Here is an 18,755-nt window from a genome sequence, read left to right as displayed (position 1 = left end):
TGTGATGTTTGTGTGCCAGTGTGTTACTGCATGTATACTCACTTTGGGTGTGGGACAGGAAGCGGTAGAGAGGCGAGAGGTGGCTTGGGCGCGGGGAGACTCAGAAGGCGTGGTGCTGAGAGAGGCAGCATCCCTGGGCAACACCTGCACACCCCGTGAGATAATGGAGTCTGGAATCTGAGATTGCACACGCACAAACACACATGCACACAAACATATGCAGACACACATGCGTATAAACATTACACACACCATAAACCCATAACACACAGTAATATTGAAGTTTCAGAAAGATGTGCATGTATATACGCAATACACATGCCACAAACCTACACACACACACACACACACACACGCACGCACGCACGCACGCACGCACACGCACGCACACGCACACACACACACACACAAATCATCCATGAAAACAACCTATTACAAAATCTCAAAAACTCTAGTTTGTCAGAAACTTGTTATACGGCTGCGATTGCTTACACTACTGACGCAGGTGAAGCGCAGATGACCACATAAACATGACATGACAATGACAAGCAAAGATGGTTTTCAGTGGTGGATTCTTACCAACATCTATCTGTGACTGGACAATGAGGTGGGATGTTACTCAGACAACAGAGCCATAAAGCAGGGTCCAGGCTGCAGACGGGGCAGGACAGGGTGATATGTATGGAGACAAACTTGATGTTACATGTGAATGCACAGAGTATACACATAGATGTATATAGAGGCAGACAGTTGTGATATAATGAAGACGTGGGAAAGGATGAATCCTAATTCATCACATCATTACATGTTTACAGGGCAGTTGCATTAAGACGGTCTTTGATTACTACTTCGTACTTCACATGAACTAGATCAATGTAAATACATCTCAAAAGTGAGATGCCCACGATGTGACAAAACATTAAACTGCAGCTGATAAACTGTGACTGTGTGAGACAGAAATGTTCACAGCTGCTGTTAGATCCTGAATCATTTCTCCAAGTCAGGATAATTTGTAGTTAAACCTAATTGATGAAGTTTCTACTGCTGCTCTGTGCGTGAAGTCCACAAGTGTCTCCAAAAAGAGAAGGAGACGTATCTCTCTCTTGTGGATCCTGTTGCTGTTTGATACTGCAGGTTTGTAATAAACTATGAAGAAAAAGTCTTAAACAGCTGGAAACTAAACTCCTATTCTGTGTTTGACAGCCCATCAGTCTGATGAAGACATGTAGGTCTACACAGTGTGGCCTGCTGCTGGATCCTGGTCCGGACTGACTCTCAGTGATAATTTATGATTCTAACTAATTAGTTACTGGTGATGTTGTTCTGTGTTCTCACAACTCAAATTTCAGCTGCTTGTGTGTTTGTAGCCGTTCATGTGACGTCTGAGTCATACTTGTGCCATGTTAACAGTTGCACAGAAATGGTCCTAGGTCCGACCTAGTAAGATTGCCAGCGCGACTTTACGGATAAGCAACCAGGGTGCGCATTCACAGCTGTTACGATGTTGTCAGAGTAATGGAACAGACTGAATGTGTGAAAGGGGTAAAATAGTATGTAAAGGCAGCCAAGCATTTTGGACATACTGTTAAAGACAATGTTTAGAGATAAACTCAACTTATTTTGATACTTTTTGATTTTTGTACCTTTAACTAGCTATACTGTTAGTCTAAACATCATAGCATACACTGTAAACTCAGAATATCATGAAACTTAGCCATTTACGCTTTGTAGGCAATTCAGAAACAAAGACTTGGACGTAACTTATACTATATTTGAATTCGGTACTTTATAAGAAACATCAAAACGTGTTTCATTTGGGGAAGAGGCAGCAGATGATGGTACCAGGTGGTGGAGCGGTTGTCCTCTGATTGCGAGGTTGGTGGTTTGGTCCCCAGCCCCTCCACAGTTAGTGTCCTTGGGCAAGACAAGTTGCTCCCAATGGCAGGCAGCACCTTGCATGGCAGCTCTGCCATTGGTGTATAAATGTGTGTGATAAGGTGAATGAGAACACATTGTAAAGTGCTTTGAGTACCACCAAGGTAGAAAAGCGCTATATAAGTGCAGACCATTTACCATTTACCATAATTAGTGGGTCAAACATTTAACTTGCACTGTGACATTGTGCACTTTATGTTTCTAAATAGAAGATTTACCCAAAGATTTTAAAGGCATACATGTTTACCCAGTTGGAGCATGTTCAAACCCAATAGGGATCAGCAGTAAAGGCATTGTACTAGGGTGGAAAAGCAAATCATTTAGAAGTGCTATCGTCAGCATTCTGGAAGGATCAATGTTCTATGATTAAAGATCATGACAGCATCTTAGCAGCCTTGATCAGCAGCAATTACGCACAGATACTTTGAATTACAGGTCTGACCTTCAAAATATAGATATTAAAACTACACTTTGTTATCCATAAGGGATTAAGGAGTTTATCAAAAATCCACACCACGGTATTGGCTACTTGACCTCTCTCTGTCTGTTTTTTTGTTTTCGTTTGTCATCCCTTAAGACAGTCATTACATTTATAAGCTATTATGACTCTGTTAAAGTACAACAAAAGGCACCTTTAACAGCTTGCATGAACGGCATGTGTGAACATGTAAAGATGACAGAATCAGAATCGAGAAGACTGCAATTTAATGGAACAAGAAACCCTCCCCTCTCTTCTCCTATTTCCTGGTACCTTGGCGGCAATGGATGCGGCAGTGATATGGGAAGAGGAGCTGTCCTCAGTGGATGCCACACCGCTGTCCTTCTTCTCCTCGTCCTCCTCCTCACATTGCACACCTTTGTCCTCTGTCTGGCGACGCGGCGAACTATTGGGAGGCGGCGAGAGAGGTGGTGGTGGTGAAGGCAGATCCTCCAGCTCATCTGCTGCCTCCTTTACCTTCACCACTGCGTCCCGTAGGAGGTCGATAGCGTGCGGCAGCGCTGGAAGGATGAACTGGAAGCATTCCTGGAGGGGTATAAGAACGGATGTCTTGAGTAAGTATTCAAATAACAGCAGCACCTCAATTAATAGCTGCCAGTATGAACAAAAAAAACAAACAAACTGAGAGTTTGATGTTAAATTCAGCAAGATGTACATTTCCACAGCACCTATTCTGTCAACAAGTCCAGCAACAGATATATGCTATTCTCATAACTCAACAGACATGTAACTTTCACCCCTTAATTGCAAGCTCTCCTACTTCTTCAATTTTTACAGTTGAGCTGCTGTAAATAAACTCATGTGAGAGTGTTCTTAGAGTTAGAGAGAGCCACCTTTAATGCCAAACCGGGAAAAGGAGAGAATGTGTGTTCTGAAATGGTGGAAAGCTTTTGAGAAATCGATGCAAGATCTGAAATAATTAGTGAGTTAAGACATATTTTAGTTCAGGAGATAAAGGCAAGAGAAACAAATTGTTGAGTATAATATGACTTATACAGAATTAGTGCTGTAGAAATTTGAATTATTCTGAATCTATCAAGGCCAGAAACATACACAGAGAGGGTGCTGTGTTTACACAGTAAGAAAGGACGCATCTACAGCACAATAAATGCAAAGAAATCAGAAAACAGCAAAACATAACAAAAAATACAAAACGTTAAAACTACCTAAATGTATAGATAACTGATGCAAAAAGCCTGTTTCTAATATGCAGTTTTTGAGATTTTCCAGTACATCACTACTAACAGGAATATTTGACAAACAGAAGTGTGACCCTCTTTGAGGCCGTTGAATCCGAAACAGAGATTTCCTCTGAAACCTCATCAGAACACATCGCCTCCCCCTGGCCACATTTCTACTAGCTGTTGCTCCCTCCCTCCATCTCTGTTTCCTCTCCGGTGTCTCTCTGTGTGTCAGTGTGCCTGCGGGCTCCTCAGCTATGCTAAATGTTCCATTCTCCTCACTCCCAAGACAAGAGCTAATCTGTGAAATTATTTATCTTCCTGTGTATTTTAGGCATTGAGGAGATACATTATTAATTACCCCCACACTTTACGTCTGATGCGAATGGGTTTTCTTAGCAGCCTTTCTACTCCATGTTCTGTTTTAGTGTGTGCATATTGCAGACTGGATTAAATCTGACAACGTTAACCTTGATTTGACTGAATTTAAATGCCATTAATCCACACCGCAATTTGTGCATGACAGGAATAGCATCCCCAGGACTCCTTAGACTAGTAGATGAAAGAAATTAAAAGAGTTTATCTAAAGTAGTTGACCAGGAGCTCACTGGCCCACTGGCCCCCCAACTTTCTATTTGCAAGCTAACCTTTGCACCCCATATTCCTACTGCCCTTCACACATACATATCTCAAACCCTTCAGCACACAGTAGACTGTTTATGCCTTTTGCTGGTGTGTCTGAAGCCCAAATCTTAGTGTTTTTTGGAAGATGTAGAGAGGAGGCCTGGGTGGGTTGAGTTGCAGTGGGGAAGGACTGGGCAACAAACCTTGTGAGGATGAGGTCAGGCGCCTGGAGACATTCCTTCTTTACTGTTAAGTGCATTGAGTGCGTGCAAGGGACATTTTGTTAGGTACATCAGGTGTGTTTTTTTTTTTTTTCCTGTTCTTATTCTGTTTTGTCCTGGAGGAGAGTAACTGTCAAGAACACTAAAGAGCAGAATCCCTAGATAATACTGCCAATGGATGAGAAACACAAGCAAGAAAGAGGAATGAAGAAAAAGAAGGGAAGGCACTGCTGCTCTGAGAAGGGGATGCAGGAGATGATGAGAGAATGAGAGAGACACACAGAGACAGAGAGTGAAAGAGACAGGGAGGGTGTTATTTTGAGAAATTAAGAGAGACAGAGTAAGAGATAGAGATTCAGTCAGAAAGAGGTGCTGCTTAAAAAAACCAAACAGAACAAAACAGTGAAACAGACAAAAAAGTGAAGTAGATAAGAAACAGTAGGGATAACTGTGTCTCAGGTGGAACGGCGAGTTGTCCACAGGTCGCAAGGTTGGTCATTTGATCCCGTCACATGTCAAAGTGTCTTTGGGCAAGACAAAGAACCTGAACTGCCTCCCAATGGCAGCCAGGCACCTTGCATGGCAGCTCTGTCGCCATTGGTGTGTGAATGTGTGTGTGAATGGATGAATGAGAAACACAATGTGAAGCGCTTTGAGTACCACTAAGGTGGAAAGGTGCCATATAAGTGCATAAGTGTAAGAGATGAATAGTATTAAAGAGAGACAAAAAGAAATGGCCGACGTAGAGATACACCTCAAGCGCTTCTCCAGTACACCTGGCACAAAAGTATAGATGGCACAAATAATGATCTGGATTTTATAACGCACAACTTAGGCCTTTCATTTCCCCTAACTCATTAAAACGAACCCTTAAATGTTTATTTCTGGTTCATTTTAAATTGGTGTATGCCTGAAACAGCTGTTCTGGCTAAGTGTATCTCATTCAGGTTCACGTGCTGACTGACCTAATCACCCTGCATATTCACATGCTCCCACTGGTTTGTTTACATGTGTGAGTCTGACTTTCACTAAGGTTATACCGCTGTCTTACAGTGCCCAAAGTTAAATGCTAATTTAGAAAGTAACTAGAATCCTGACATTTTGCAGCCTTATTGATATGTACATATGGTCTGCCAACCTGCTGCTTTTATAGAACAATACAAACAATACAAACCAGTTATATGATGGTGGTTTGGTTAAAAATGTAAAAACTTTATTCTTTTCCCTAAGTGACTGATTCCCAGCAACGCCAATATTTAGTTTAACGTGCCCTGGCTATTTTCACCTCAACTTTTCCTTTTGGCGCTTTTGGTAGCTGTCCATAAAATCACCAGTTCCAGTCGTAACAAAGAAGCCCCAGAGTATAATACTACCACCACCATGCTTGACAGTAGGTTTGGTGTTCTTGGAATGACAGGCCTCACTGTCTCTGCTCCAAACATATATCTGGTCATTGTGGCCAAATACCTCAATTTGTGTTTCATCTGACCACAGACATTTTCTCCAGGCATTTTCTTTGTCCATGTGATCAGCAGTAAACTTCAGTGGAGCTTTAAGGTGCTGTTTCTGAAGAGAGGGCTTCCTTCTTGTACAGCAGCCTCTGAGTCCATGGTGATGTAAGACACACTTGACTATGGACAGTGACGCCTGTGTTCCCGCAGCATCTGATTCATTGCAGACCTGCTTTTTGGTGATTCTTTGTGGACTCTTGACCATCCTGACCAATTGTCTCTCAGCGGAAGGAGATCGCTTGTGTTTTCTTCCTGATGTTGACAGTGACATAACTGTACCATGTACTTTATACTTACAAACAATGGTTTGGTCAGATGATTTTAGGATCTGAAGCGGCTTTGAAATGGGTCCAAGGGACTTTTCTGACTTGTTCAAGTTTATGATTTCCTTTTTCAGATCTTTGCTGAGTTCCTCAGACATTCCCACTGTAGAGTGTGTGTCTGAGTCTAATGAATGTATAAATTGTGCCCTATTTAAATTAGCTCAGAGGAGTCAGAAGCTGTAGTCAATTGTAATCACTCACAAGAAGTTAGGAAGCCATGCCACTAAGGAAAGTTTGATTAACCACTTTCTACATCACCAAAACTGATCATTAAAGTTCTTGTGTAATTTTCACCTGACCATTTTATCACACTTTCCTCATTGCTCGTGTTATATAGAATAGTGTTTCCTCAGTTCTTCAATCTGTGTGTTTTAGAGTTCTTTATTGAAAACTTGACTGTTGGGTTGGGAATGGGGTGGGGCTTGTTTGTTTTGTCTTATTGCATTTGTATTGGATAAGCATTATGTGCTACTTTTCTGTTTGTATAAAAAGTGCTATCTAAACAAAATCTGATTGATTGATGTATATATGCAAGAACATATTGGCACACATGCACTCGCACACACACACACACACACACACACGTATGCTGTATGTATATCTTTGTCTATACCAAAGCACAGAAATAGAATAAAACACCAATGTGCCACAAAACACAAACACAAAACCACACACATACAGTATCTGTATGCACAGACACAGTTAATTAAGCATTCAAAAATTCCATTGCACACCCACAGGAGTTATACCTTCAAATTTCAACTTTCAACTTCAAGTCTGAGTTCATTCTCCATGCCAGGTGAATCTGTTTCTTACTCTTTGTTTGTACTGCAGCCTCTACCTACTTCTAAACTAAGGAAGAAGCTGATGTTGTTACAGATGTCTGCCATGTTTCCTACCTGGGAACCTTTCTTACTTCCTGGTAAGTTAATGATGAGTGTCTTCCCTCGAATACCACACACAGGTCTATAAACAAACAAACAGAGGAAATTTAAATCAAACAGTGGAAGAAGTGCAATAGTGCGAGAATTGTACCTGATGATGGTGAAAACCTTACTTCAGTGTATGAGGCGATAAATATGAGATGGTGTCCTCATAAACCAACATAACAGTACCGCACTGTACATTGTTTATATTTAGAGGCTTCATTGGAATAAAAGCTGCCTCACTGCCCACCTCAGTAATACAGTAATTATAATGTCAGGTTACAGGACATTTAATTGCTACCCCTCTTCAGATACAACTGTCTACAAACAACTTTAAAACAATGTATATTATTTCTGTCAATTGTACATTCCTGTTAAAATAAACGACTAAATAACAAATTAAATAAAAAAGTAAGTGCATTTTGATTGTGTATGTGCATATAAGAGTGTGCATCTGACCTGGAAAGCATGCCTAATGGTGTAACGTTGAGTGATCCCATCAACATTGCCAGAGACATTCCTGGAGCCTCGCGCTCTATCACCTCCTTTGTGGCCTGGAGAGAAGAGATAGAGAGAGAGAGGTGACCGTGGTCTAACCAAGCATGCAAGCCATGCTATGTCAACTAAAAGCATTGTTGTTGTTCCTCCTCTAAGAAAAATGTAGTGCTGTTCAACACAAGTCATCACATTTAAACAAGAAGAAGAGTTTCTATGCTGTAAAGACTTTAGTCATGTTATTCTGAACTTACATCTGCCTTTGAAGACATTTCTAATAGAGACTACAGAAGACAGGAACAGATAAAACCGCTACATAGGGTAGCTCAGATTTCAGAGAGTTGTACATACATTTTTAACTTGTTTCATTATGCTGTTTGTGACACTTAACAACTAAAATATAACAAAGACGTCACAACATAAACACTGGTGAAGATTGTTACACTACACATGTTGGCACAAGAAAAAAAGCAATGGGATGTTAAAATTTAAAGGAAAATTCAAAAATCTGATGGATGGAAAAGCGCAGCAGTGTGCTATGAGGCAGATATGACTACTTTAGGAAATATGCTTTGCATAGCATCTGTTGTTGCCCCTGAATGTACAGAAGACTGTGCAAACCAAAAAAAAGGCTGTATGTATGGTGAAAAAAGATCTTTACCATTTAAGGCATTACTTTAAAGAGACTGTATACAACATTCAGAACCACTGGATGTCGCTAGAGCACGAGTATATTGGACCAAAACAAATGGGTGCATCAGCCACACCTACCCCATCTCTCACACTTACAACTAGAAAGGTTGTGTACATGAGAGCAAACAAAAAAACATTCAATCAAGTATTAGAAAAGACAGTGAAGGAGCAGCAGTCAACTTGAGTAATGCTATTCTCTTTTTGTCTGCTTCGTTCTGCACGTCTGTTCTGCTCGCTTCCTGTGTGTGTCTGCTTTCACTGTGTGGAAACAAACACAAACACACACACAGGCTGCAGCGGAACATAATGGAGTGAAGGAGAAGCAAATGAGAGTGACAAGACAGGAGGAGGGACTTTTACTCTAAGCTGAAAAATAATAAAAGAAGAAAAGACCAGATAAAACTTTATTTGTGCCAGATGCTGCTCAGAAACCAACAATACCATGAGAATAAATGCAGTGCCCAAAAGAATAGTAGTAGAACACAAGTACAATGCATTACTGAAAATAAAAACTAGGTAAAATAAAACTAGAATAGAGAATCAGGAAGTAACACTGTCAATGTAACTGAAGTGATGAAGCAGAATTGCACATTGTGATGGAATACAGCACATGTAACTGAAATATTGCACGACACTGAAACTGATATTTACTTTTGCTATTTAAAAAGGAGTATTGCAAATGACATTGATATTATTTTTCATTGTGAAGTGATTTTTTTAGCTGTCATATGAAACAAATGCACATAAATCAATTAAACAGAGTAAATAAAACCCATATTGTTTAAACTCTTTTTTTTTTTGTGGCGAATTGTACTTTCGCTTTTACGCTCAAGTTGTTAAAAACGCAAATGCACAGTTTCAAAGGGAGGGAGTCCCTTGCACTAACATGCACTAACATGCACATGCTACCAATAAACAGAACTAAGAAGCTTGGTTTACACACTGAGGAAGTATGACTTCATTTTCTGCTAAGGACGTCATTACTACACCACATCATTACATAAATAGTTGTTTTCTGCAATTTTCATGTGACAGTTTTGTTTAAAACCTTGTCTTATAATGTCATATTGCACCTTTAAGATATTTGATTACATTTTCTTTGTGCGTATAGATTTTAAGGAATTAAGTTGATGAAGCACGTCCTGATAGATAACAAAGAAGACAGTGCCTTCTTTTGCAGCTGTGTGTGTGTTGGGTGCCCTTGAGTTGAGTGGCACTTCAAATGCACCATTAGCGAGGGAGAGGGTAGAGAAAAGACTTCAAAGGAGAGGAGCCACTGATGAGAATCTTGGGCTTGGACTCAAGAGAGCAGAAGGAAAGAGGGAGGGAAGAGAGATGGTTGAGAATATGGGAGGTAACTATAGAGGGGTTAAGGAGAAACAAGAGGGAAGCAGGGACACAGAGGGAAGGGTGAGGCTGAATTTATGCTTCATTGTTTACACCATGCAAAGTCACTGACTAGAAGAAGTCAGTTATGGGTTTGTTTGACTCGATAGTTATTTGTCTTCAGATAAAGCACAATATTTATGATTTGGGCAATTTGTTTCTCTACATACAGAAAAAGATAATTGGTGACATTTTTGGATATTGTTTGAGTAAGACAATGGATCAGTCAGGCCAGGAGAAGGACTCTCAGAAGGTGTGTAATTAAATGTTGCTACATGAGATCCTAAAAATACCTCCTCTGGTCAAGTATAGCATTTAAATGCAAAGTGATGATGCTTGTAATGTTTCTAAACATGCCTTCTGTCCATCCATCCATCCATCAGTCTATTTTCTTACACATATCAGGTACATTCAAATAAAAATAAAATATCAAATGGCTCCATTTGAGGTCTTAAGTGGCAAATAAAAAGGGATTTTTTTAGAATAATACTTATTTAAAGGATCGATGTCTTGGTTATTTCTTTAGTCCTGGTAAATACTGGAGCAGATAAGACCCATAAAGCGTGCTTCTTCATGCCATGGGCTAGTGGCCAGAAATCAGTGATCCTATATGAAGAAAGCAACTATCTGAACATACATCACTTTTATAGGTTAATATAGAATTGACGCATCAGTGTATAACCACAACAAAATAACATTTCTGTAGCAGCTACAGAAACTGAATGACATTTTTTTCCCCCTTCATTGTGGTACTACATTACAGTCACTGACACAGTTCACTAGCCCATTATCTTTGCACCAAAATATCTGGGACAAGTACAAAAAAACATATATCTAAAAAATATGTACGTGGTAAAAGGGAAATATAACATATTTTTTTTACTAGCTACTACTACTTGATAGCAGTCAGAATGCTGGCAACCAATAAGATGTTAACAAAAAGTTTGGTAACTTTGTTACAGTACTTGCGTACTACATGTAACTGTTAAATTTGAGCTTTATGTTTCCCTGCGAATACAATGAAATTAGCAAGACCACCATGTTTGAAAACCAAATGCGCCCCTTCAGGTTTGTATGTGATAATATTGAGGGTGACAATCAATGCAAGCAACCAGTGTATGAAATAAGAAGAGATTCAATTGCATAGACTGACCAAGAATAAGATATATTCCCTTGGCGATTTAAAAGATTAAATCATTATTGACCGCTAATGTAGATTAGTGTCGATGCAGAGGAGATAGGTCGGATAATAAAAAAAATAAAATTAAGAAATACAGTAACATTTAGTGCATAACAAAAAATAAGACAAGTCAGGGTAACATAACGTTCACATTTGCACAGAATAGAACATCAAACATATACATCTTTGATTAAGTAATGACATAAAGTGTAATTAGTTACTCTTGTCCTGCTTATAGCCATAACAATACAATAACATAGTCTTGTACAGCCATCAAACACACGAACACAGACGGAGAGATATCGCTGTCTCGAGCATACAGAGTTGAATTAGATAGATAGCAGGTATTATCAGTGACTACAGCATGTGCGTGTCTTCCCTCTTCCAGGAAGGTTGCTGCTGTCTGCCATGATTGATGGGAACCAATGATACTGCTGAGAACCACAGCTCATCGCTGTGTGTGAGTGTGTGAGGATCATTGCCGATTGAGTACATGTAACAGAAGTACAGCAGTTTCAATGCAAATAATATAAACTGGAGCTATGGGTTTCACAGCTGTGTAAGTCATGATGGGCAAAAAAAAGATGAGAAAGAGAAAAACCATTTGTAGTAGTGTAATAGTGTCTTCTGACCTGAATATATACAGACTTACAATATGTGTAAATTTGATAAAGATATGATATCGTTCAAGATAGAACTGTGTACACAACTTTCATAACCCTTGGGCAGAAATGTGAAATATATTGTCATACATAACTACTGTGGATCTGTGTCAAGACACCATTTCTGTACCTTAATAGTGTCCACATTTGAAAACCCCTATGACCTTCTGCTCCATAGTCTATCTTTCATCAGCAATAAAAGGTGACCTGAAAGGGAATAAGGATCTAGCATCTGCTTTTTTATTTTTAATTACACTGTATGTTAATCAGTGCTGTCATCAGCAAAAACAGGAGATTTTTTTTCAAATAAAGCACATGCAGCAACGGATTACATCTGCCTTTTATAATCGCCTCCCTCGAACACAATTAAGTTCTTCTACATTCTGTATTAGTGGTTGTCAAACTTGTATTACAGGAGTTTACCTTACTATCATTACATGACCTCTTACATACAACATGTGTTGATACTTCTCTCCAATAGTTAAACAGCATTGATATTTTACCACAAGTTGTCATACCTCACTCTTATTGTACAAAGGTGTATTTTAATACACACATCAGCCTAATCTTACAGGTTGCATATGAAGAGTTCATTTGCAAAAACAGATAACTCCATTTTTGTAGATTTTCAGAAAACTTTTTTTTTGTTTGTTTGCTTGAGATAATATCATTCAAACTGAAGTTTCATGGATTTGACTAAGTAGAAATGACATGACAAAAATTGAGATAACTTAAGTTTGGTTGATATTGTCTCAGGTAGACGATGGAACAGTGGGTTTTCTGAAGGTTTGTGAAAATGGAGTTATGTGTTTTTGCAAATCTCTTCATATATATATATATATATGCATATAAATATTGCTTAATGTGATTAATGTGCTTCACACTTTCCAAAACGTCTCCACTCAGTGTTAGCTAAATTCAGTCCGTTAAATTTTATCCAGTGTAACTGAAGACTACAATATTGTATGTCATGATATGTCAAACAAACACTAAATGATAAAATATGGTGTTACAAAGTGGTGTTGATGCATTGATGCATGGAGGACACACTTAAACTAACATGTAAACTAACCTCTGGTGTGACATCTCTCGGGGCGAAGCCAGTGCCTCCAGTGGTGAGGATGAGGTTGAGTTCCTTTTCGTCACACCAGTCCACCAGTGTCTCCTATCAATGAAAACAAATATGAGCATGCAAAATTGTTTACTATGAAATTCCCCACTGTAGCTAAAGAGAAACTGACACTGCTGATGAATACAGCATGTAGACAGATGGTACCTTACCTTAATTTCATCTATCTCATCTGGCACAATCTTGTAGGCTGCAATCATACCTCCCAACCTGAGAGAGGAAGAAATGATCATTAGATCACAATGAAATCATCCATATCTTAGATTATATGATAATTTATGGACCCCTGAAAGGAAATCAGACTGCAGATCTCACCACTGAGGTCAAAAAGGTCAGCTAAAGAATGGTAGATGTGGTAGATGATCAGAATTGGATATTCTTACAACCTCATAGCAGTAGGTGAGAAGTTAAACCCAAGATGAGCAACTGAAGGACATTCTCTCTTCTCTCAGTACAAACCACCCTGCTGTCACAAGTGTAGAGTCCTGGCAGACCAGCACGTTATGGTGCAGATTGGGGATACAGTGGGCTCATCTATGTATTTCTGAAAGTCATAAAGCTAAAAATATTCCTCCAAGAAAGAGACCAGCATCCCAAAGCTTGTAAAAATGACTGCTTTTTTGATTGACACATTCTCTATCCTTCAGAGTTTTTTTTTTTTTACACAACCAATAAGACTCAAAGAAACTGAAAACTTTTATATCACATTAAAGACAAGGCTGGCCAGTTAAGCTACTGATAGGCAGAATATAGCATAGTACAGATGACAGAAAAAAATGTGAGACAAGTGTGAGAAAAATAGAGAAAGTACATAAAGTCAAATAAGACCGAAACAGAAGCAGGAAGGAGCGACAGACAGAAATACAGCAGCAAAACTGAGGAGAAAGAGAATGCCCTTGAACATCCCCTCCTGAAAGGATTTTCCAAAGGATGGCCCATTGAGGAGGGAGCTCTGACAAGGACGGAGCTGCTCCTGCTTGAACAACGAGCCACGGCGACCTCCTGTGGCCAACCACAGTGTGGCAACGGAAAAAACAACAACCCCAGGCTCAAGGTGAAGGCTCTGCACAGACACCCCTTATGTAACCCTTTTCTTTTTTTAAAGAGTGCTATTTTTGGGAGACTACTGCATCATATTTCCCCCTCGCGTCAGCCACTTAAAAACCATGATACCCTTCCACAGACAAAAACCCATGAACTCTGTAAACATTAAAACATTACTATTTTTCGATCTTTCAGATACTTTTACCTACATGGCGACTCTAGCTCTTCACACACTAATCTACAAATTGTGCAGCAGAGACAGGCTAAGCAAAACAACACCGAAATACTGCGGCAAGAGCGCATGAAGACAAAGTATGAAGCTCAGAGGGAAGCTGTTTGGTGCTGACAAAAGATGCAGAGAAGTCAGAGAGAATCATTTACAAAATACTTTTTCATGAAACACTGCACATGTAGGGACACTCAGTGCATCCACTAACTTGTGCATCCAGACACACACACACACACACACACACACACATACACACACACACACACACACAACTTCCCTGCTGACAATCCTGTGATGGCACGTGTGATTTACTTTGTTGATGTGCTGAGAAAGGAGGGGTTTTTTGGCATTTCTGAATGCCTCTGTGTGTGTGTATGTGAGATTGTGTTTATATGTGTTCATGCATGTGCACTCGTCGGTTTATGTGTTTGTGAGTGTGTGTCTGTGTTACACCTCAGGAGAGTAAAGGAGCTGTCAGGACAAATCACCTCTCTCGCTCTCCTGGGGTTTTTATGCCTCTCTGTTTCAGCCCAAATGAAAATATGCTCAACACAAATAACTAGGGTTCCTTCCCACCGTTTCCTAGGCAACCCCTCCTGTCTAAAGCCTCTAGTTACTGTTTTGTTCATCGTGAGAGAGAGTGTGAGAGTTTGTGTGTGCCAGTGAATGTAACTATCAGAGATGCCATTTCTCAGCAAAGGCAGCAATACATTGTTGACTAGAAATGCTTGAGCCTGTGTAGATGTATGTAATTACACGCTCAATTAACAAATTTTAAGTAATGTTCTGATTTGTGTATTCTAATGTGCTTGTAGCTGCATGTCATAAAAACTGTTTAGCCACCTAAAAGTGTATATGTGCTTGTTAGCATATATACGAATGTCTCCAAATATATGTGTACAGAGGTGTACAGTAGGCTGCATTTATCATACATTATGTTTGCAGTGCCACATGTTGTGTATTCCAATAAACACTTTAATGTAAACGGGATATGGTTAAAACTCCCAACTCGCCCATGTGGGCAGTCTAATGACAACATCCAGCTCGGGTCTTCTACCAGAGGCCTGGAGGCCTGAGGGTTCTGCACAGTGTCTTAGTTGTTCTGAGGGCTGCACTCTTCTGGACAGAGATCTCAGATGTTGTTCCAGGGATTTGATGAAGGTCCTCTCTCAGTTTAGGGGTTTGGTGCTTCTAACACCACTGGTACTACTGCTACCTTCACTTTGCAGATCTTTTCTTGCTCCTTTCTCAGCCCTTGGTATTTTTTGAGCTTCTCATGTTCCTTCTTCTTAATGTTGCTGTCATTTGGGATTGCTAAATCTATCACTACTGTCTTCTTCTGGTGTTTATTGACCACCACAATGTCTGGTTGGTTAGGCCCCACAAGTTTATCAGTCTGGATTTGGAAGACCCACACAATCTTGGCTATTACCTTTGCACGTGTCTTCCATTCTGATCCTGATATATTCCTGGATCTTAGTTGTTTCATCCTGGACAGTGGCTCTGACACTCACTTGTCCTTGGCCTCTCTCCTTCCGCTTCGTGTACAGTCTCACGGTGTTGGACTCCCTCCATGCATTATGGGGAGCTTTCTTGTCTTGATATCAGTGGCCTCTATCTCTTCCTTTTGCCAGGTTATTATACCAGCAGCAGAGCATGTGTGTTGATGGCTTATATCACATTCTGTCCATTCAGCTGACTTTCTGGGACCTGCAGCACTCTATGTAGGTATTTGTTTGTGTCTGACTTCCTTGTATTCATCTCATGGTTTCCACTTGCCTGTGGGACTCCAAGGTATTTGTAGTTGTCGTGAACATCTGCTTTGTTGGCTTCTGGTACTTCAACCTCTTCAGTAGTGATCATCTTACCCCTCTTTAATATCATCCGACCACACTTATCCAGCCTGAATGACATTTCAGTGTTGTTGCTGTAGGTCTGGTGACATGGATCAGTGAGTCAGTGTCTCACTCATTTCTGGCATACAGCTTGATGTCATCCATGTAGAGGAGGTGGCTGATGGTCCATCTATTTTGGAACTAGTATCCAAAGACCCTTGGTTTTTTAGTCTTATAGTCTTGAGTGAGTGTTCTGCCACTCAGTAGCTGGTGCTTGGCTGGTGTTGCTTACTCCTGCCTGGGACCTGCTCATATATTGAGCCATGTAACCCACATATTTTAGCCCGATGATGCCTGATAGTAGCTTCTGTGCTGTGCAGAGGTCAGTTACTGTCTGTCAGTTACATGGGATTCCTCCCTTCTGGAGATCCTTCATTGTCTGGGATAAACACTCTGAGTGGGTCCCATCCATTAGCACCTGGTTTACTTGTGCTGCTCCATCATGTCGGGGACCTGGTGCTGTCCAGGTCTTCATTCTTGACACTCTTTCTTGGATGTCTGCTGTTGTGATGCTCACTGGGTCTTGTTCTGGGAGATTTCTTTGGTCTGCTCTCAGGTCTATCAGCCACAGCATTAGTGTAATGCAAAGTCTCCTTCTCATATATACCTTTGCAGTACTTTTAAGTCTCCAACTGAATATACACTTTGGGCAGTTTGATGACGAACGTTGTACCTCTCTGTCTGGCTTCTACTTCTCTAGTGTACCTCTTCAGACAGGTGGTCAGGGCTGTTATCCTTTGTTTGGCAGTCTCTAGCGCCTCAGGAAAAGATATGTTGTTGTGTTTCCAAGGTAGTCCTTTCTTCATCACACCTTTATGTAGCTGTGATAGCTGGATAACTTCCCACCTTGTTGCATTGCTCTTGACCTCCAGCCTCCTTCTCCATCTCAGGAAACTGCTTCTTATGGCTTTTGGTGTTCATCTTGTAACAAAGCATCCCTAGGACTACTACTGCTGATATGTATATCAGCCTGTTTGTCTGAGTGATGGTTCCAGTAGGGACAGTTAGTTGAGCTACATTCGCATCTTCAAGCAGACTTTCCATAGGTGTTTTTTCACTTAGTCTGGTTGGGTCTTGGTGTCAGGATCCGTGCACCTGCCCTGATTTCCTGGCAGCCTCTCCTCCTCCTTTTCCTCTCTCCCTAAGTGTGTGTGTTATTAAGCCCCTCCCTAATCACTAGAAAGTGACGAAACCAGTGCAGGGCCTGCCTCATGTGCCTCCAATCAGCACTGCACTGCACAAAGCTCCGACTCAGACATTCATTCAGTGCCAGGTCATCAATTTTGACATGCTTTACCAGTACTCCTGCATTACCCAATGACACACCTGCTGTCAATCTGGACCTTGTTCCACCTCTGACCCCCTTTCCTTGGAATTGCAGTCTGCCTTTGAGCCTAGAATCCTCCAAGCCTCGCTCCCACATTCTACATCCGTCCTCTGACTCTCCCTACCTCTGACTGCTAGCTAAGTAGAGTTGCTCTTTCTATGCTCTCGATCATGTCAGCATGAACCAGTTACTATCTCTTGTTTTCCTAGTAGTGTGAACTTGCTTCATGCATTTTCGGAATGTGTAACATTGCGCTGTCACACATTCAGTTCCATGTTTTCTGTAACTGTGCTTGTGCACTCTGTTCTTGTGTAGCGTTACACTGCCTTCAGTTCCTGGTTTTCTGGTAATGTCATTTTGTCCGTATATCCCAACTACTGTCCCTTACCTTGCAGTACTCGGTCTTGGTCAGTAGCCCCTCTCAATTTAATATGTTTGCATTTCATCTGTATTGTTAGCTATTTTTCCGTAGTAGTAATTCTGTATTCAGCCTGCATAGTTCTTCTTTTGTTCCTGTAGCTTCAGTATTTCCGGATTACTCAATCTTACCTTGGTTATATGATTCCCTGGTCTTCTCTTGAGTTCGCAAACATACCTTGGTTAATTTTTTGTAAAACTTAGTAATCGTCAACTCAGTTCCCATTAATCTCCCCTTCTTAGTTTTCCTTCCCTGTCCCTTCCTTTCCCTGTTAGTTTAGTTTTAAACCCCTTGCGCCTTGCACATTCTCCCTGCTTTAGTTTCTGTAAATAAAAACTCTTTACTGCCTAATCCTCTAGTCCCCTTGTCCTCATTTGTCTACAGCTGGGTTTGCTAGGACTAGCCGTGACACTTGGACGCAGTTGGGTGTTCCAACAAGACAGTAACCCAAAACACACATCAAAAGTAGTAAAAAAAAAAAAAAAAGGCTCTTCAGGCTCTAATTAAGATTTTAGACTGGCCTCCCCAAAGTCCTGAGCTAAACCCTATTGAGTACAGTAGACAGTGCTTAAAAAACAAGTCAATGTCCGTCAGAAAGCCAACAAATTTAGTTAAACTGCAGCAATGCTGTCAAAAAGAGTGATCAAAGATACAACCAGAAACTTGCCAGAAGCTTGTGGATGGCTACCAAAAGCACCTAATTTACATGTGTGACTGGAGATGCTTCTCTCGCAGCCACCATATGGCACTGTGTCAGTCTTGTCAACTTTGATTAGTGGGCGGCACCGTACGTCTTTTAAAAGCGGATGTGTTTAGCCAGCTTCCTTCCATCTCCGGTGGTGGCTGTGGTTTGACGTGGCCGAGCCAATTGTTTGGCGTGCCCGCTGGCAAGGTTGCCCACTCTCTCCATGCAGGTCAGGTGCTCTACTGTCTCGGATTGTCTGGTAGGTGTGTAAAATGTGCACATCAGTAACACACTCATTTTGTTTCGGCATGCAGAGCTGCTGGCTGTCGGGGCCGCGGAAACGGACGGTTCTGTTGGGCGCTGTGCGCACTGCTGGATGTCCGCTCCAGGAC

General features: G+C 40.8%; 1 protein-coding gene across 1 annotated transcript in view; it reads right to left on the bottom strand.

Moving 5' to 3' along the window:
* gphnb (gephyrin b) overlaps positions 1–18,755 on the bottom strand; it is a 116,761-nt gene that overhangs the window by 47,514 nt on the left and 50,492 nt on the right. Inside the window, exons 3-8 of the mRNA XM_008276748.1 lie at positions 12,918–12,975; positions 12,709–12,801; positions 7,680–7,774; positions 7,194–7,260; positions 2,687–2,959; positions 43–177 (exon numbers count right to left, since the gene is read on the bottom strand). Coding sequence (XP_008274970.1) covers positions 43–177; positions 2,687–2,959; positions 7,194–7,260; positions 7,680–7,774; positions 12,709–12,801; positions 12,918–12,975 — 721 coding nt within the window. The remainder of the gene's footprint in view (positions 1–42; positions 178–2,686; positions 2,960–7,193; positions 7,261–7,679; positions 7,775–12,708; positions 12,802–12,917; positions 12,976–18,755) is intronic.

The sequence above is a fragment of the Stegastes partitus genome, unplaced genomic scaffold (genome assembly GCF_000690725.1).
Source record: "Stegastes partitus isolate 25-593 unplaced genomic scaffold, Stegastes_partitus-1.0.2 Scaffold80, whole genome shotgun sequence".
Lineage (NCBI taxonomy): Eukaryota > Metazoa > Chordata > Actinopteri > Pomacentridae > Stegastes > Stegastes partitus.
This window is presented reverse-complemented; position numbering and strand designations above follow the sequence as displayed.